Here is a 19,327-nt window from a genome sequence, read left to right on the forward strand (position 1 = left end):
TATTAGAGTGGCTTTTTACAAAGGATCATGCAGTCATTCAGTACAATACAAAAGCGTCAGTAGCAGTTTATATTGTGCACATTCGAGTTTATCCAGCCTAGTCCGTATTGGTGACTCATACGGTGTGAAAATCGGTTGTTTGTCGGACGCATACTGAGTTTCAGACCCCATCTTTGTGCCTCTCTGTACCTGCATGCTCTTGGATTCCCTTTCTGTTGCTTTTCCTTGTTTCATAACCTGCTTCTCTTCAGCACTTCTTCATGATCACGGTCCTTGTACCATTTGCTTCAGCAAGGCAGTCCTGACACTTTGTGATGAAATAAAAGCCCTCATTGCCTAGGAGAACAATGTGTCAAGTCTTTTCATTTTGTTTTTTTTTTTTCTTTTCCTGTAAAAGGGCCAGCATAATCATTTCTTTTAAACCAGCTTTTCATGACATCTGAGTTGGAAGTAGTGTTTGGGAAAAAAAAACCTTCAGTGCTGTCCAGTAGTGCCGCCCTCTGGAGATTAAAGTTACTGCAGCACTTCTCGACTCTAAAAAGCACACCCCTTCCATTTGCAATAAAGGGGTAAATTTGGTCACATGAAGAAACCACAAAACATACAGATTGACACACCTTTCCCTCAGCCATATAAAACTGACGTTTATATAAATGATGCAATGTTTGGATAATTGCATTGGACAATATGAGATGCATAAGAAAATTTAGCATTAATACTGTGTCATGGAGAAACGTCTGCATCCATTTCAGCTGTCATAGATGAATGAAACTCCTTTTAACTGTTCATGGAAAATGAACATTGCCTTCCCAGCTTTTCCACAGCTTCTATTATATATATAAGTTGATTCCATAGTTCAGAAGATGGCATTAGATTACATTACATTACATTTTGTCACTTGGAAGACACTCTTATGCAGGGCAGCGTACAAGATGAGTATATTTAACAGTACATTTACACTGCTGACATTAGAACATAGCAGGTCTTGGACCTGGGCCTCCAACCACATCCCCAGTCCTCCTACCCAAACCCTGGTCATGAAGATCTTTTCCCCCTCCAGAACTGTGCCCTTATTTCTCCCTCTCTTCTCTCTCTGGTTCCTCTCTACAGTCTGCTTAAAGCCCGTCTCCGCACTGAGCTTCTGGAGCCAATAAGTGAGCAGAAGAAGCACTCCGGTGCCGCCTGAGCGCCGGCCACACATTCCTCCTCTAGTCACATTCAGCAGCAGTTTAGGCCGAGGCTGGGCCCTGTGTTTCCCCTCTGTCGTCCTCTCTTGGATGTCTGTTGTGAAGAAGTGCTTCCTGTTTCACCACTTTGTTTTTTCTCAGCAGGGACTTTGCAATAGATACAGAGGCTGTAAGTCAATGCATACTGTACACAACAGTACAAATAACTTGCAATAAAGCAAAGGTGTTCCTTTTAGTCACATATTCACACTTTTTGATTGACAGTTGAAATTCAGTTCCAGCACCACCCCATGCTCGTTGTTGGCAAAGCAGAGTTTTGTCAGCATCTGCTTGTATTCTAAGGCCATGTTAGGTTCTTAGAACTTTCTTTTTTTGCATGTCTATTTTTTTTTAAAAAGGCAGTTAAACTCTACGTAATTTTATGTCAAAACTTCTGTAGCAGACAAAAGCATAGCATAAATTCTGCCATTGTTCATTTTGTGATTTTTACTCTTTTCAAATTTGAAGGAACCTTTTTAAATATGCCCTTCTATGTGCATGTATCAGGCTTTTGTTTCAGAATTTAGCATTTGGGTAAAGGAGCATCACAGTTGGATAATGAGACCTGCTTGTATTGCACATCTTTTGCACATACACACTGAAGGCCTCTCCGCTGACCTCTTCACTTTCCTCAAACTGCAGGAAGGTCTTCTTAAAGACTGAGTACCCAAAGCTGGTCAGGAACCAAGCGCTAGAACTTTTCCGTTGGACTTGTAGACTTTGTTGAGATTTTACAAATGCTTGCTTTTAGCTTTGGGTTTTATTGTGGTGATTTTTTTGTCTTTTTTTTTTGGAGCTGGACTCAGACTGCCCCAGTTAGTCTTGGGTATGTGGGGGGGAGAAAACACTTTATTATAAAGAGAACCTTAATGATGCTGGTCATGTTTTATAAAATCACTGCTGGACAGTTTTGTTTGTTTTTGATGGTTTTGTTCCTTTCTGCATTTTCTTAAAAAAAAGAAACATTTATTTTGCCTTTTTAAGAGGGAGAGATAATGACAGATATGTACAGTGATGGTCAGAGTATATATGCGTTGTGTCTATTCTGTTTGAACCAGACCATTGTTGTGATAAATGGTCCCTGAACCTTCGTCAGTCATTTCTCAATAAATCTGTTTTCTGCCGTCTGCTTCTTTTCTTTGCTTCTTCCGTTTATTGCATTCGTTTTCTCCTTGCTCTCTTCAGTTTGGATGTGCGTCTGAGATATGTCTGTTCATTTGTAAACCAGAAGCCACCTCCAAAATGTAGAAGCAGAGAATTAAAATGATCTGTATAGAGAATATACAAACAAATGTTAAGTATGTCAGACAACTGTAAATAAATGAATGAATGATGTATATATTTGCCTCATGTTTCTCTGTCAGTGATGCACATACAGCTTTTACAGCCGTTTCTGCTTTTTATTTTGAAATGAATTTGTTTTTGTAGTATTGTATTATTTTGTAAAAAATGTTTCTGTAGCCTTAGCAACTTTGATTTTACCTAATCACAAATTTACAGGCCAACTACTTTCATTTTTGAGAACATAATTGCTTCTTTTTTGATTGCTATTTCAGAGACTCTTATCCATCTTGGTTTGAGTACTATATGTGAAAGATTGTTGCATACTGTAAGATCAGAAGACTCTTGAGGATATTTAATTGGTTAATCAGTTCATTTCATCTGTTCCATATTTAGAGTTGTGAGAAAATGTGTATTTCCTTCAACATGCCCAAATTTGTGTATTGTGATTTTTGTAGAGCTGATTATGCGCTATTGATAGTGGTGCTTTTAATCATGTGCTTGACATCATTAGTGCAAATGTTTTTTTTAATAATTGAATGTCTGCAAAGCAAGGAATAGCAGATGTGGCTTTCTCTAAACAGAACTATCCTATGCCAGGAATACAATGAAGCCCATTTATTCCCTTTTTTGTGAGAGCCTGAACTCAGAACTAGAATTTAGAGCAAAAGCAGAGAACAGTACAGTTCTGCAAGTGCCATGCCCAGAAATCCAATTAAGATGTCCTCTCAGGGTGGATACATGAGGGGATTCTTGGGTTGCAGAAATGTTTTCCTGCATGAACCAGATTCCACTACTAACCCCTAGTGTGTGCATTTAGAAGCTTTTATTAGAAAATAAGAATGAAAACTGAGGATCCTGCTTGCAGTCTGGTTTAAATGTATTAATGCTGAAAATTTAAGTCAGCTTAATTCTCGATGGATCATGAGTCCAGTTAAGAAAACATTTTGCTGTATTGCTAAGGGTAGCCTTGTGGTGCAGTCCTACTAGCTCTGCACTGCACTTCTGGTGTCTGTAATGTGCTGCGTATCAGTGGATGGCTCCGTTCCATTCAGAGATTCAAGACTCTTGTTTCCTGTTTGTGCGAGTGTATGAGGTTAACATGCTGGCAATAACAGCAATCCTAGGGCTCTCCGACCCTGCCATCAGTGGCTGTGTCACAGAGGATGTGTTTCTTGCTAACACTGTGGGATGTGACTAACACTGAGAATTTGTTTTGTTGAAGATGGGATGTGTCAGACCATCAGAGTAATGGCGTGTGTGCTGTTCCATGCCCCAGGACCTCCATGCCCTCTCAGCCCGCCTTTGGTTCCAGTTCTCCTCCCCACAGCAAGGTGAACAAGCTGCCCTCCGTGAGCCAGCTCATCAACCCTCAGCAGCGCAACGCCCTCACCCCCTCCAGCATGTCTGGAGGCCTGACTGACAGTAAGTGCACCCCGCCACCCCCTTTCCCTCCTCCCCTTACCCCCCCCCACCAGCCCTCAGGGGCTATCACATGACACGCCAGAGCTGCCTGTCTGGGCTTGCACTGTAGACCTTGGAACCTGTGGAACCACACCAACGGTGTGCATATGAGAAAGTTCCCCACTCCAAACTGTGAGTCCCATTCTGTCTGGCATTCTTTTAATTAAAACAGGACAGAATCCCCAGAGCCTCTGGTAGCCTGTCCCACCCCCTCTTGTGTAGAGGCAATAAGCAGATGCCTCTGGACGGTGGAGCGCTGATAGCCAGTTGTGTTTCTGCAGTGACTCCGATGATGGGCACACACATTCCCATGAGCGGTGACATGAGCGCACTGAGCCCCACCCACGGCCTGCAGCCCCAGCTACCCATGGTGCCCTCCTCCCACTGCACACCCCCACCGCCGTACCCCATGGACAGCAGCATCTCCAGGTAGCTCTCTCGTCTACTCCTCACATCTCCCATCTCCCTTTCCCAGCTGTGAAAGGGCAGTTACTGTTGGCTGAAGCAGTAGTGCACTTGCCATTAAACGTGTTCACTTGTGGTTGACACAGCAGGAAAAGGTAATATGCAAGACGAAAGTATTTGGACAAGGAACACCAGGGAAAGCGTGTATTCAGACACAGCACCAAGCACTCACCAAGTCAAGGGCCCTTACAATGGCTCTGCCATCGTTGCTAGCTATCTAGTTGCAACACAGTTTAAATCAAACACCATTTGAACTCTGCCATACGCCTTTTGTTTTGCAATGAGTTCTGGGATAGTAAACGTAGATAGTAAAGGAAACACTTCCTGGATAATGTGCATCCTTCTTTTTTTGGTAATTGTACTATGACATGCAGGTAATTTCAAGCATACCACACATTCCATACTATCATGTGTGAATGTATTTGTGGGCCATGCAAATCCGCTATTGTGTGATTTGAGACACAGCCTAGGTGAGGGCCCTGTACAAATTTTATGTGTGCATTTTATGTCCATCAAAACATTTTCCCTCAGTTTTGTATTATCATGGACCCATTCTGGGTCCCCTTCATTCTTCCATGTTGCGTACTTGACCTATGTCAATTGTGTTCACGCACAGCTTCCTTTTGAGACTGGGCTGCTCAGCCTGCCTGGACTACTTCACAGCCCAGGGCCTGACCAACATCTACCAGATCGAGAACTACAACATAGAGGTGAGGCTCATGCAAAACCGCAGTGTCAGTAGGAAGAGCGCTTTCCCGGCGAGGCTGAGGGCCCTAAACGTGCTGTGCTCTGTGGTGTCCGCAGGACCTGTCGCGTCTCAAGATCCCCACCGAGTTCCAGCCCGTTATCTGGAAGGGCATCCTGGAGCACCGGCAGAGCATGGAGTTCTCGCCGCCGCCGCACATCCTGCGCACCACCAGCGGCTCCTCCACGGTGAGCGTGGGCTCGTCGGAGGCGCGGGGCGAGCGCGTCATCGACGCCGTGCGCTTCACGCTGCGGCAGACCATCTCCTTCCCGCCGCGCGACGACTGGAGCGACTTCTCCTTCGACATGGACTCCCGCCGCAACAAGCAGCAGCGCATTAAGGAGGAGGGCGAGTGAAGCCTAGACCACTCCCGCGTTACCCCACCGGGATACCCCCCTCTACGACCACGCCCATCAACCCCCCGACTCCCCCACCTTCACGGTGCCTTTGCTCTGTTCCACAGTTCAGTTTCTTTACACTAAAAAAAAAAAAAACCCAGAAAAGTTGCACTTATTTCCTTTTTTATGTATTTTGTACGAGTGTCATTTTTAAAGGCCTCCATTTATTATGAGCAAGGTGAGAGGTGCTGGGTGGTGAGTGGTGCTTTGTAATGGTGCATCATTTCTTTTCTTCAATCTCTGAGACAGAGCACTTAACATTCTGTTATTGTTTGAGCAGATAAAAGTGTTTGTCCTCTGTGCTATTTTGCAGTTCAGCAAAATGAGAATGCTGGAGTGTTGTTTTTTTAGTTACGGCCATGGCAAAAGATTCATGCTGTTGTTTTTGAATTAAAGAGAACTCCTCTACTGATAATGGTAGGTATGGACTGCTCTGTGTTATGGTGGTCTGGTTAACCTCTTTCAATACTGTAAGGCAAAATGAACGCTGGCAGTATCCAGTTATGATTGTATACATTTGAAGTTCTGTATTGTGCTGTAACTCTTCCACATAACTGTCAGAAGTGTTATTCTATCTTTAAATGTGAGGTTTTCAGACTATAGTAGTCACTTAGTTTCTTTTTGCAAAAGTGTTGCTTTGAAGCATAATCATGCTACGGTATTTCTTTGTAATTACATAACATTATGCAATGTTTGAAGTATTCAGTAATGGCCACTGGTGCAATCCATAAACAAGGCAGATGGTATTGCTAATCATATTATAGGGGACTGTTCTGCATACTTCCCCTTCATTGAGTGAAAATGGAGGTTTTCAGCAGAAGGTAGGATTTTGTTGTTTGTGTGATGTTCTCATTATGAGGCCTTCCTCTGGCTGATTATGTTGGCCCACACAAGGTCCTACGATTCACTTTGCAAGCTAGTTCCCTCCTCCTCCTTCGCCATTTACATCACACCACAGATTTGGGTGTTGGAGTTCTGCATGCCTATAGGCCACGTGATATAGGATTATGTGAGGCAGAACACACTATGGAATACAATGGCGGTTGCCTTGTAATTGACACTTAACATTGTTTGCTGTATTACAACCATGGTTTTAGATGGCCTTAATCATGTTATTGTTGATGCATAGAGAATGAAAACAGAAATAACAGATTTGTGTAATCCACAGTCACTGCCATTACTGCACTGGGGAACAGTGTAGTGCTCATTATTGCTGTATATAAGCACACAAGGTTTCAGTTAAAGCTTTTATTTTGTTCTTATCTGGTAATCTGTCATTTCAATGTATGCTAGAGCAGAGTCCTTTATTTCAATTTGTGGTTTTGGATTTTTTTTCAATACATGTGAACTGCTTTTATATCAGAGTATCAGACCTAGCATGGTGGAGAGGTTGTGTGGGTATCATTTTTGTTACTCAAAGCATAAAACTGGCAAAGTGTTATCTGTTTCAAGTATGTTATAAATATACTACTGACTGCTTCAGACAATGCCAATGATACAGTGGTGTAATAGCCACATGTTGAGTTTGAACCACAGATTTTGCATTCAAGGTCAACAAGGTCAACATTTTGTACTGGTTTGTTTTTGTATTACTTAATGGGGGAACTTATTTGTCATATTGTACAATGTCTTGTAAATATTTCACAAGTTACAGATTTATAAATGTTCTTCCTTATTTTGATATAAACAAAAAATAAAAGTTGTGGTTAAAAAAGGGTCTTCTCTTAGGAGGCTGCTTTATTTCAAAATGCTTTACTGCATGTAAGTTGAGAGATGATTTAAAAGCAGTCTTCTGCTGTAATGAGTAGAGCACTTGAAATGGAAACCACAATGGTTGGGAGCACCCTAAATGAATGTGCCAAAGCAATTATAGATCTGTCCATGAAAGATGTATTTTGTGTATAATTAATACTGTATGCATGGGCTACTACAAACCAATATTAATACAAAAAGATAAAAGGACACCCCTTTGTAAAGCTGAAAGTTGGAAATTACATGATGACTGGGGCACTATTTCCAAAAAATGTAGGAAAGCAGGTCAAAAAATTTATTCATAAATAAAGAATTTGATGTATTCAAGCAAGCAAAAATGTGATTAAGCTGTACACTTCCTAATATTAAAGGTAGTAGCTTCTGGTGGTATCTGAGACAGCCACAGCTATGTAAATGTTTGAGGCACAATGCCTGATGAATACCTAAAATAGCAGATGATCCATTCAATCAGTACCAAAGAAGTATTTCAGACATGGGGTAGAAGAAAAACCAGAAACCACTGTGGGTTGACCTAAGCCTGATTAAAAAAGAGGTGTGCATATTTCATTATCAGCTTATAAAATAGAGCCAGGTTCCCTACTGCAAACAAAGGGTCATAGCAGGCCGAAGAGTCATTCTTTTTATGTTAATAGAAATAGTTCCTACCTTATCAAAATGACATTAGTAACTAACAATATTGGGCCATAAAGGATCAGGGACTTTTGTTAAAAACCACCCAAAGGCCATGCCCAGGCTTATTTATTCCTAAAAACTCTCTTCTGTACCATCTAACCTCATTTGAACACACAGGTTCTAACAGCCAAATAATGAATGGCCAGGCGAATATCTCTTTTCACTGTCTTCCTCATCTTCTCCATCTTACTATTTCCTAACAGTTTACACTACTGAAAATACCGCTCAATAGCACTTTTAGCATTTCTTTCCATTGGTATCTCCTGAATTCTCCTAACATTTGTTCATTGTAGCACATTGCGAGCCTGAGACAGCATTGACAGTGTCTACAATATTCCACAATGTACACAACCGCCTGGACGTGACAAATAATGCTTGAAATAAGATTAAGAAGACAGGGCTACATTACTAAAAAGAATTTAAGAAACATTGTATAGCATTGTTTTGGATTAGTGCTTTTTCACTTTGTGTGATGTGAGGTAGAATTTTTAGTGTTTGTACATGACAATAATCTGGCATTTTTTAACACTGAAAGCTGTCAGGGTATCAGCATATCAGCATTCCCTACAAATGCCAAAATGAACAATGCTCAAAGGATGAATCCCCAAAGGATGAATAGTATGACTAATTAACCCAAAAAGGGATAGAAAATTGTATCACTTCAAAGATTACCCAAATTGGTCATACAATGATCAAGGATTGACACCAAACTATCTAGTGTGAAGTTGGTTCAGGTCAGGAATCATATATCATCAAGGTAATATGGCTTTCAGCTCAAATCTGTGAATTGCTTCAGCAACAATTTCCCTAAACTGTATGCCTTTTATGTTCTGTACAGATGTATATTTAAACTTTGTCCTGTTGCTGTGAAGAAAAGAGTTGCTTGCTGCTGTGTTGTGCTCTCCCTGTATTGCTCATCGCTTCCTGTTTGAAGTTGTTCCATCCAAATCTCCAGCTGCTTGACCTGATTAAAGTGTGCCATTAATCCTAGATGAGCATAAAGGTTTTAAGACAGATAGATGTGGTTGGGATCACTGGTCGGTAAATTGATCCTAGATTGTTTATTGGGAGCGCAGAGTTGTCTGTTGCAGGGCCTGCTTTAGCTCATCTTCTGATGAGATAAAGCATAGAAAATGTGCATTCACAACATGTTGCTGAGAGCTGCACCTTGGAGAAAGAGCTTACATGAGATAAGGGATGTTTCTGACCCTCATAGATCTTAAAATCCCAGTTTAATTCACAAAAAAGATGGTATGCCATAGAATTTTTAATTTACATATGCACTACAAGGAAAGTGAAGGGTACATCATCCATTTCAGGTCACTAGAAATTCAAACTTAAATATTAGTGAGACAAAAGAAATCCAAAGTGGCCTTCCTCCCTATCAAAAGTGAACTGTATCCTAGATATGACTTGAGTTATGTAGTGGATGTGTAAAAAATAAGCAGCAGAGTGATTAACAAGGCACACTCAGTGTCCATTGGACAATAAGCAACTGCACCTGTGTCAACATTGCTTGGAAAATATTATTTTGAAAGGAAAGGATAAATATCTGCCACATCAACTTACAAATTCCTTGAAACAGGAATAAATGAAACGTCTTTTATTAAAAAAAGTTTCTAATATTAAACGCTGACAATTGCAAATAGCAGCTGTCTATCTCAAACATACCACGGCCTTGTGTAAGTTGTGTAAACAATATTCTTATGTTTGCACCAAACAGAATGCAGTGACCAAATGCTGCACGTCACATCACACTAGTACAGTGTAGAAGTGTGTACAATGTGTGTCTTAAACAGCTGTGTTAATATGTGTCTCCACATCTATGTACACATGACTGGGACAAGTATCACTATATATTTCATTTAAATATTCTGTTGTGTTGCTTAAATGTGTCCTATCCTGAATTCAAAATGTGTGTAATCCCATTTAATGTCACCCTACACAGAAATGTTGTTTTGCCTTAAAATATGCCGCCTACTTCAAATATGCTAACCATACTCATCCCAGGCTTGACAGATGCAATATACAGTATATAAATCAGTTCAGAAAAATGCATATGTTGTACACTTAAATGTACGTGCATTTTTTCTCTGCTTCAATAACTTGAAAACAGGAAACCGAGAGTTTGCTTCACTTGACTCGGGCGCTATCAAGTTACCCACTGTTCTTCTCTTAGGCTTGTTCACAGTGCAGTTTGTACCTCATGTTCGGAAGCCTTTCAGGCATCGTCTGCTCTCTCTGCAGATGAATCGACAATGTATGCAACTGGACCATATCCCCCTTCACTCCCCCACCTCTTAGACCCGGATCCAAATAGAGGTGGACAGACCTCACCTTACATCCTAAGGTGGGAAGCTGTGAGAGGTGACATTTCCAAACACGTGGAACAAGAACAAAATAAACCGGAGGTGAACTCAAGTACCAGTAAAGGTAGCGCACAGAGGTGCAATGCTCTCTCACACAAAGAAATAACAACAACCTTGCACTTCAAACAGTACAAAAATAAAAACATTCTGATTAGATCAACTTTTAAATTTTTAAATCAACAATTAAATAAATAGAGAATCATTTGAATTGTGCTCTCCTCCTCCGCCTCTACAGCTCATCTTTGGGGTTAATGTTGAGCCCATAGTCCCACTGCTGCTGATTATTTAATGACTCCATCACTTCATCTGCCTGCAGCCTCTCCTGCAAAAGATAGACACAAATGAGAACCCAGCAGTATGTAGGTGGTAAAGCTGCAAACGTGCAATACATAGGATTGCCACTGGAGGGCAGCAGGAAAAGAATCAGTCAGACATTAAAACTAGATCTACCTGTCACTACTCTGCCTGCTACATATACTCCTATCATACATACATATTATACAGAGGACTTGTGCTCTCTGCCTCACATGTAAGTCGCTTTGCATAAAAGTGCCTGCCAAATGAATAAATGTAGATGTAAATGTACTACAATTTTATATTTCTCTCAATTAACTGCAACCCCTCTTGTACCATCACTGATCTTGCATGTTCTGAAAGCTGGAACTCACCAGCTCTCTGAAGAGAGGGTCCAGAGTGAACCACAGGGCCACGGCACATCTTTGACCACTGGTCACCGCCCGGACACCGTGTGGGTTCTCCCCTCCAGATGAGAAGCCCACCATCCGACCACACTTGGGCTTAATTGATGCCTAGAAGGACAGTGACAAGGAACAAGGTTTAATATATCTGTGAGTCTAAGACTGATGTTTATTATTACAAGAGATAGTATTATCACTAACAAGATGGATATAGTCTTACTTAAATAGCAAAATCATGCAATGTTTCACTGTGAACCTGTTAATATTACTCAACACAGAGTACTGTAAATCCATGAAAGGGGTGTAGTACTTATTTACACAAAGCTGTATCAACATAAGCATTTGTGGGTGCCAGGAAAAGTTTAACTTGAACATTCGAAACCACTCAACAACACCCAGACTGCAAATAATAAAAGAAGGATCAAAGAACATACACATATTTCACACATTCTCATCTAAGAGGGCATTGGAGCTCAGAAAACACCTTAAGTTTGTATTTGCACCATAGAAAAGATTTCAAAAATACTGTGTATATTCTGATTTCTGAGGTAATTTTTCATTGCATGAATGTCAATGCCCGGCTCCTTTTTTTCCCACTTTGAGAAACACCACTTACTGTGACAGTTTTTGCATCCATTTCTGTGAAAATGAACTCCCCTCCTTCAAAATCTCCATTTAGGTACAAGAGCGCACTGAAAGAAAGAGGGTGAGAAGAGGATTCAGGATTCACATTCTCTTCTTCTCTGCTTCAGCTGTGACTGTAAAGTGAGACCTCACTGGAAAGCACAGCCAATGTTTGTGTTTGAAAGACACCAGCCCAAATATTTGGCCATGTAGTTTTGGTGAACTAAACAAAATGTGAAAGGAATGCAACATATGCAGTTTGCCCAAGATTTCCGAGAAATAGTGGCACTGTTAAAATATGAAATTAATTAAATGGATCTGCTCATAAATTCTTTTGGGAGTGTATAGTATCTTCTTCTTCTATTGCAACTTCAGTCCAGCTGATACCAAATAAATCATCCAATTGTTCTGGCTAATTCAGCTACATTGCCACTTAGCCATAGGTCTAGGGACTATCATAACAGTAGTCCAATGATGTGTGTGAGCTGCCATGGCTATGAAGCAGGTGTGCCTTGTTTCTCATACCTATAGTCTCTGTAGGTATAGGCGGGTGGCTCTTTCCAGCACTCATTGGCCTCAGGGTCGAGCAGGCAGTTGTCTGCATGGATGGGGTGGCTGAGGTCATTCCTGTGGTCCTGTTGACCTAAAATCAGACAGAAACATCAGCAACAATAAGCTTTTCAAATAAAGACTTGAGCCACCCTCATGAAGTACTACAACAGGCAACAGATACCTAAGTAGCAAACAATACAGACCACTCTCACTACAGACCACTCTTTACTCTTCTTTATGCATTTTTTCCTCTGTCCTGTATAGTTGCTGCTGCAGTCAATGCTGAGCGTGTCCCTGCAATGTAACTGCAGACAGAGACTGGGCCTCACCAGAGATGGCGGTCCTGCACACCAGGTGAGTGTAGGAAAAATGTAGTGTGGAGTTGAGCATGAAGTAGGACTCAATGATGCGCCTGGCCTTCTCACTGATGTCGTAGAACATGCGCGCGCTTCTCAGTGGGATTCGACCTTCATAGCCATACTGCAACCACAAAGATCACTGTTATCTATTGCTCTGAATGATGGTGTCAGATGAATGTGTAGCAAACCCTTTCTGGGAGTTAGACACAGTCATCAGTTAGCATTCCTTGCTATGGCATGGTTACAGCATGTTATGACACCCACCTGCAATGTTTTTAACACCGTTGCTCCCTCAAACTTCTCATTGGGTGTGTGAGGGGACATCTTTCCCCGATAGCCATCTCCTGCCATTGTGACAGCCTGCCAGATAGTCAAAAACAACAACCTCACTGCCTGGAGCTACCTTCATTCCACTATTCACCCATACTATAGTCATATTATATTACATAACATTATTGTCATTTAGCAGACAGTCCTATCCAGAGTGACTTACATATGTTGCAATTTTTACGTCAGTCATTTACACAGGTGGAGCATCTTGCCCAAGGGTATAGCAGCAGTGCCCCAGCAGGGAATCAAACTGACAACCTTTTGGTTATAAGCCCTGCACCTCACCATTACGCTACACTGCTACGCCTATTTGCATATCAGCGAATACTGCATTAACCATTGCTTGATTGCTCTAAAAGGTCATCAGGTTTCATGATGTTGAACTCAGGCAAATCAATAAAGTGTGCTTATCACCATAATTGCAGAATCACTCTCCAGCGATCTTTTGTTTTTTTAATACAAAGTGAGTAAACAAAAATAATGAGAATGCCAAATGAAAAGACTTCTATTTTAAAGTAAATCACAGTTCTAAAGGAATTTACATATGTATATCATATTAATGTCAATGTTTATTCAAGTGTGTCAACCACAGAAATGACAAAATTATTTGTCAAGGTGAACAGTGCCAAAAACAATATGAAGAAAGAATACAGGACAAAGGTCAATGTGCAACAATGCATAACCTGCTAAAATGAGCACAAATTCTGGACTTCTGAGCAATGGAAGAAAATAATATGGTCTGATGAGTCACTTTTTATTCTTTTTTTTCCTACATCTGGACGGGTTTATGCATTGAGAAAGCCAAAGGGAGCCTTCAACCTGCATTTTTCCCAATTTCTAAACACAGTGGTGGATCTGTAATGGTATGGGCCATCATTTTGTGGGAGTCATTGGGTCCAATTATTAGTTTGCATGGTAGAATTACAACCAAGGAATATAAAGGCATTTTAGGTAACCTGGTCCATCCTATAATGCAAACATTGTTTCTTCAAGATGTTCACATATTTCAAGATGATAACACCCCCAAACACACTGCTAAAGAGATTCAAGAATAGTTTCATCACCACCAGGATGAAGTCAAACATCTTCCAGGGCCTCCCCAATCACCAGATATAAACATTATTGAACCTTCATAGGATGCTCTGAGTGCAGGTCTGTATCTCAAAGAAGTGGAGTTTCCTTCTTACAGAATGGTCCAATATCACATTATAAGTGGCACAAACATGTTTCTATTATCTTGTCGACTCCCTATATATATACCACATGGACTTTCAGTGGAGTTTCTGTTGTAAATAAAGAGACCAAGCTGTCCAAGTCCAGCTGTTCAATAATGAGAGCTCACATGGGCCAAATTTTTCAGGTCGGAGCACTCGTCCTCAGAGATGACATCATCGAGCAGCACCCTTTGGGTCCCATTCAGGGCCTCTGAGTTCTGAACCAGTCGAACACTGTCATACAGCAAGGGCCCTCCTACACACAGATGAAAAAGGCAAGTTTAAGAAAACACTCCATGACGACACACACTGTACACCGTGAGATATTGTAGTAAATACTGTGTGCAGACAGCTCTATTCTGTGCCGGCAGTGGCAGAGCACCACTTTGTGTGCAAGATGAAGGCCTCCCTGGTGTTGTGGAGCTAAGGTAACCCACCCTCCCTCAGCTCCTGCACCACGTCCACAGAAACATTCTTCTTCTCTGAAATGGGGACATACTCCATCCAGCCATCTGTGCCTGAAGGGATTCTGTGCAGAGATCAGAGTATTAATGGGGTTATTGCATTTTAAGTTCTGTAAGTTATGTACAGTGTATGTTAGCAACAGAGCGAAAATGATCTAAATTGTCTGGAATAAAACTCAACTAGAGTCCAAAAGAAATTTGGCTAAGATTTTTCCAGGACAGACTATGTCATTACAATTATTTACCAGCAGGTGTCACTATAAACATAGTAATCTGCAACATTAGTCTGCCTATGTCTAAAACTGAACCGTGTCATAACAAATAAACAGCTTCGAACTTTTAAGCTGTAAACTTCACCTGTCAACAATCTGAATTAAAACAAGCTAATAATAAAAAAAACGAATAGCACATGATCTACATTTCATTTTTTATAAATGAAAATTTTATGCAATAAAATTAAAGAAATAAAATATTTCACATATATGTATTTATATTCTCACAGAAATGATTCACTCTTTAATTATGGCCCAACCCAACCCAATAATTTTTACAGAAAAAGGGGCAAGAAAACAATCTGATGCTGATGCATTAGACCACACAGTTGTATACAATATTTTAATACAATAGAATATTTTATGTATTTATATGTAACCGTGTTTATAATCATTGCTATTTTCATTTCAGTGAAAACCACATTTACTGGTACTGGCACCACACTTGATGTAACTGAGTAAAAAGGAATCAACTGCTGCTAATGAAAGTGGAAGTGGCTTGTTTGCCTTTCCATACTTATGAATCCAGTAAAACAATCAAAATATGTTCAGGACTATCAGAAATACAACTTTATTTAAATCTAGATTTAGCCTCCCCTTTTCAAACTCAGAAGCCTCAAGCCCACAGTGTGTAATTATTTTATCGGCTATGACTGAATAACAAGATAAGTGAAATAATGAATTTACTGTACTGATTAGGTGAGTAGATTCTTGGACTACATTCTCTGAAAAATAAACATACCTTTTTTCACTTGCAGTGATGAAAAATCAATTGAGAAGATCTGATTAAAGTAGCTTTTTTACGCTTTAAATTCTTAGCAACTTTTAGTACTTTTATATCTTTATTTATTTATTTTATATCTTTATTTACCTGTTGACATCTTCTCTTCCACCAGGGCTGTTCCAATAGTTCTACAACAGTAACAAAACGTACACACATCTGATACATTTTCAACCACTATCATCATTCAGCACTTACATTACTCTACATCACTTTACTTGAATGTTAATGTAACCACAGTCTAAATATATTGCAACATAATCTCCAAAAACTTTGGAAAGAACCTAAAAACAAGCATCTTGTGCTACAGTTGCTTGTTCCTCTCAAGAGGGTGCTGTGAGCTGAGGATTTGGCTCTATATGACGCTGCCAGTCCAAACACCTGCTCTTGTGGTTCTCTCATGTCCTTTCAGAGCTGTCTGTTCTGAGCAGCTCACTCTTTCACCACAACTATTGTGAGTTACAACCTTGTTTACCACTATTTCCATGTCACAAAGTTTGGTTTTAGTTTGACACAAAAGCTACTATCGTACAATCACCTCCTGGAAGTGCGCACACTGGGTTTCATGTCTGTTGGCAATTATGGCTCCTGTTCTGGTTCTGATTTAAGGCACAACATTGCTCTCAGCACATCATGACTGATGACTCAATCAGAGCTCTTCTGATCTGTGCATCTCCAAGCATCGTCTCACAGCTCACTCCACACTTTCAGAGCCCTGCCCATTTCCCAGAGTAGAGCATAATGTTCTCAATGTATTCCTCGGACGTTTTAGCAATGTTGCATCAACATTGTTTCCAGAATGTCACAGATATATTGTGACAACACCACGTGAGCTCGGCTCAAGCCCTGTGGAATCTGCCTGTGTGATGCGGTGCAGTAATTGTAATCACGTCTGTAAGTACTTAAATGCCTGATTGCCCACTGAAATGCTCAGCTGCCTTCAATTTTCTCGTACTCACCCCCTCTGCATACTCAACTCCTAAATTTTCACTGCCCAGGACAAGGAGGTCCAGTTCCTGCCGGTGACGCTTCATGTATCGGTCAGCATCCTGTGGACACACATACTAGAGTTAAGCCTCGGCTCCTCGGTGTCTACCTGTGGCTCTGTCATCCTCTGTGACTCCATTAACTCCAGCCAGGCAGATATGATGGGTTTGGATGCAGTTCTACTCTCCTTGTGTCTCCTAATGAATCGGCCACCTTGTCCCCCTGACCTCAACCCAAAGACAGGTCCTCCTCCCCAGCTGAGAAGGTCTGACCTCAGTAAACGGGCTCTAATTAAGCCCTGGTGTGTGAGTGGTGTGCTGAAAGGGGTGGAGTGTGGTGCGCTCACTTGGTATTCTACAGCAGCACTTTTTTAGTTGTTCCTGGCACCGTTTTAAGGGGATGTTGTAAATGGAACAGGGCCCGTTGCTCTAAGTGCGGACGAGACAAAAAACTGGGCTGCCTTGGACCTCGCTGTTGATGGGGGGAAAGGCAGTGGTTGTTATGAAACCGGAGCTGCCGGTAGTGTTTGCCACAGCAGAAATTCTCCCTCCAAACGAAATACAAACCGCTCCCAAATTGTTTCAGTTCTGCGGCATCACAGCACATGCTTATTCTTTTTTGGGGAAAAAAAAACAAAACATCTTCCTCAAATGCAGAATTCCTCAAGTTGCAATTGACACTGGAGGGTGCTTGACAGTGCATAGGCAGTGTGTCTGATCATGTGATGAAACATATGACCTGTAACCCCAGAATAGCTCATACCAGCACTGACTCATGGCACTGCTAGGTGCCTGCTACCTCATATAACCAGTTTGCCTGTTGGACATCAGCCTTGAAGAGAGCATACTGTACACTGAGTTATGGTACAACTTCTGCTTTCAATTACGTGAGGTATTGATGCAGCATGCGAACGGTAAGAGATCAGGGCTATGCAATCAAAGCGGGTTATTAATGAAGTAGCCTTGAGCCTTTATTTAAGTGCTTAAGGAAAGTTTTCATTTTGTAGGCCACTGCACTATAAACAATGCACCTGACTGATTGTATAGACTAACTCATAGAGAATTATCCATAGGCTATGTTTCACCCAGATGCTCTATTACAAGTTTGTAATGTTCCCCTGAGATTCAAAATGCAAGTAGTATACAGTATGTCAACATCTAATGTCTAACATTCTCACAACATTATGTTGATATTACAGCAAAACGCTATTAAAATGCTACATGGATATTACAGTGCAGCAGGATTCTCTTTCACACCTCTGGCCTCTGCTTTTGTCTCTCACCTGCCGAAGTTCAACTGCATACCCCAGCACTTCTCTGTAGTAGTCCACATTCTCCGTCATGAACTCCTCTCCTTCGTGGAAAAGCAGGTAGGACTGGGCACACTCCAAGGCCTCATGGATTTTATCCACTGGAAAGAAAATACACTCTGCTGTTGTTAATTGCTCCATTTCTTAAGAGCAATGAATTAGGCCTTTTTTTACACAGTGAGGAGTCATCCTTCTCTCCTTGTTGTTTCTGCCTTTGCTCTGGTCTGTCTGTTGAAAAGGTTTAAATCACTTTGTGTAAACCATGGCAGTTTATCTTTAAAAGACCTCATTATGAAAATTCCATGTTTCCATTTTCTTACTGAACAGTCACTCACTCACACTTGCAAGCAAAAAAATATGGAAAACTGAATACATCCAGTATGGCATTCTTGTGTAATGGCCACATAGGAGCAGCAGAATTTGCTGAGATAGTGGAAACCAAACCAAAGACCAAAAAAAAAACAGCAGCAGCGCAAAAGGGCGAACTGGGTGACAAACATGCTAACTTCAGCATGGTCCCTACGAAACACGTGGCTCCCACAGCACACTTTACAACCCCGTAAAAACCGCTCAGCTCCAATACTGTTCCCCAATGACAGTGTGTTGGAAAGGGTAGACGATGCTTCATCTGCCTTATTTCCTAGGTCGTAAACAATGAGGGAGCCCCACGCTCATAAAACTAAAATATCATTAACAGTTCATTTCAGAACGATTTATCACAGAAAGGTTACGAGGTGTTGCATGAAAAGGACTTGATGTTAAACATAATGAAGAGATCCAGGAAGTCTCAAAAATGTTTTTTTTCAACATCCAGGGTCAAATCCATACAGGTACATTACATTTTACAAGCTAGCACTGAAGAAGGCTCATATTTTGCCTAAGGTATATTGTCTGAAAAATGATGGCTTCTTCTCAATCACAATTTATTTTTCCAGAGACATAGTGTATAATTCAATAAGGCACAAGTGGAAAGTCCATTAAAAACCAATTTGTAAATTGTGAATTTGTTTCATTTATTGAAACTGAACACAGTTTCATTGAAAAAAGTTCCATTGCCTTAAATTTGTGATTGATTTCAAAGTTTGCTTATTTTTTATTTTTACAGAACTATTACATTAGACTGAATTAGCCCTTTAATAATGCAGAATTTCACAGTACTGTAACAAAGACGTCTGGTTCAGATTTTGACAATCCTTTCATGGAATGAGCTCAGGGTTATGGTAGGCCGCAATAATCCACTTTGTTTGATTGGCCACACAAGTGTTTTCAGAGATTAACAATAATTTGAGGAGAGCAGAAAAGCCCTCTTTCTAGTACTGTCTACAGGATTGTGTCTTGGCCATT

The 19,327-nt window shown here is 40.9% G+C and overlaps 2 protein-coding genes across 5 annotated transcripts in view; one reads left to right on the forward strand and one right to left on the reverse strand.

The window, feature by feature from the left end:
* Positions 1-7,177, forward strand: part of tp63 (tumor protein p63) — a 28,408-nt gene extending 21,231 nt beyond the window's left edge. For 2 of the 4 annotated variants that reach the window (XM_036517339.1, XM_036517348.1), the window contains exons 9-12: positions 3,733-3,932; positions 4,253-4,400; positions 5,053-5,146; positions 5,241-7,177. In XM_036517339.1, the coding sequence (XP_036373232.1) occupies positions 3,733-3,932; positions 4,253-4,400; positions 5,053-5,146; positions 5,241-5,537 (739 nt within the window). In that variant the 3' untranslated portion in view covers positions 5,538-7,177. The remainder of the gene's footprint in view (positions 1-3,732; positions 3,933-4,252; positions 4,401-5,052; positions 5,147-5,240) is intronic. The other 2 variants (XM_036517356.1, XM_036517365.1) reach the window with 1 other exon arrangement.
* A 3,432-nt stretch (positions 7,178-10,609) lies between these two features.
* The window catches only part of p3h2 (prolyl 3-hydroxylase 2), a 59,507-nt gene continuing 50,789 nt past the window's right edge, over positions 10,610-19,327 (reverse strand). The window contains exons 5-15 of the mRNA XM_036521531.1: positions 17,957-18,084; positions 16,647-16,736; positions 15,778-15,818; positions 14,608-14,699; positions 14,299-14,426; positions 12,891-12,986; positions 12,597-12,747; positions 12,241-12,358; positions 11,708-11,783; positions 11,062-11,202; positions 10,610-10,715 (exon numbers count right to left, since the gene is read on the reverse strand). Coding sequence (XP_036377424.1) covers positions 10,623-10,715; positions 11,062-11,202; positions 11,708-11,783; positions 12,241-12,358; positions 12,597-12,747; positions 12,891-12,986; positions 14,299-14,426; positions 14,608-14,699; positions 15,778-15,818; positions 16,647-16,736; positions 17,957-18,084 — 1,154 coding nt within the window. The 3' untranslated portion in view covers positions 10,610-10,622. The remainder of the gene's footprint in view (positions 10,716-11,061; positions 11,203-11,707; positions 11,784-12,240; positions 12,359-12,596; positions 12,748-12,890; positions 12,987-14,298; positions 14,427-14,607; positions 14,700-15,777; positions 15,819-16,646; positions 16,737-17,956; positions 18,085-19,327) is intronic.

This window comes from Megalops cyprinoides, chromosome 2 (genome assembly GCF_013368585.1).
Source record: "Megalops cyprinoides isolate fMegCyp1 chromosome 2, fMegCyp1.pri, whole genome shotgun sequence".
In the NCBI taxonomy this organism is placed as follows: domain Eukaryota; kingdom Metazoa; phylum Chordata; class Actinopteri; order Elopiformes; family Megalopidae; genus Megalops; species Megalops cyprinoides.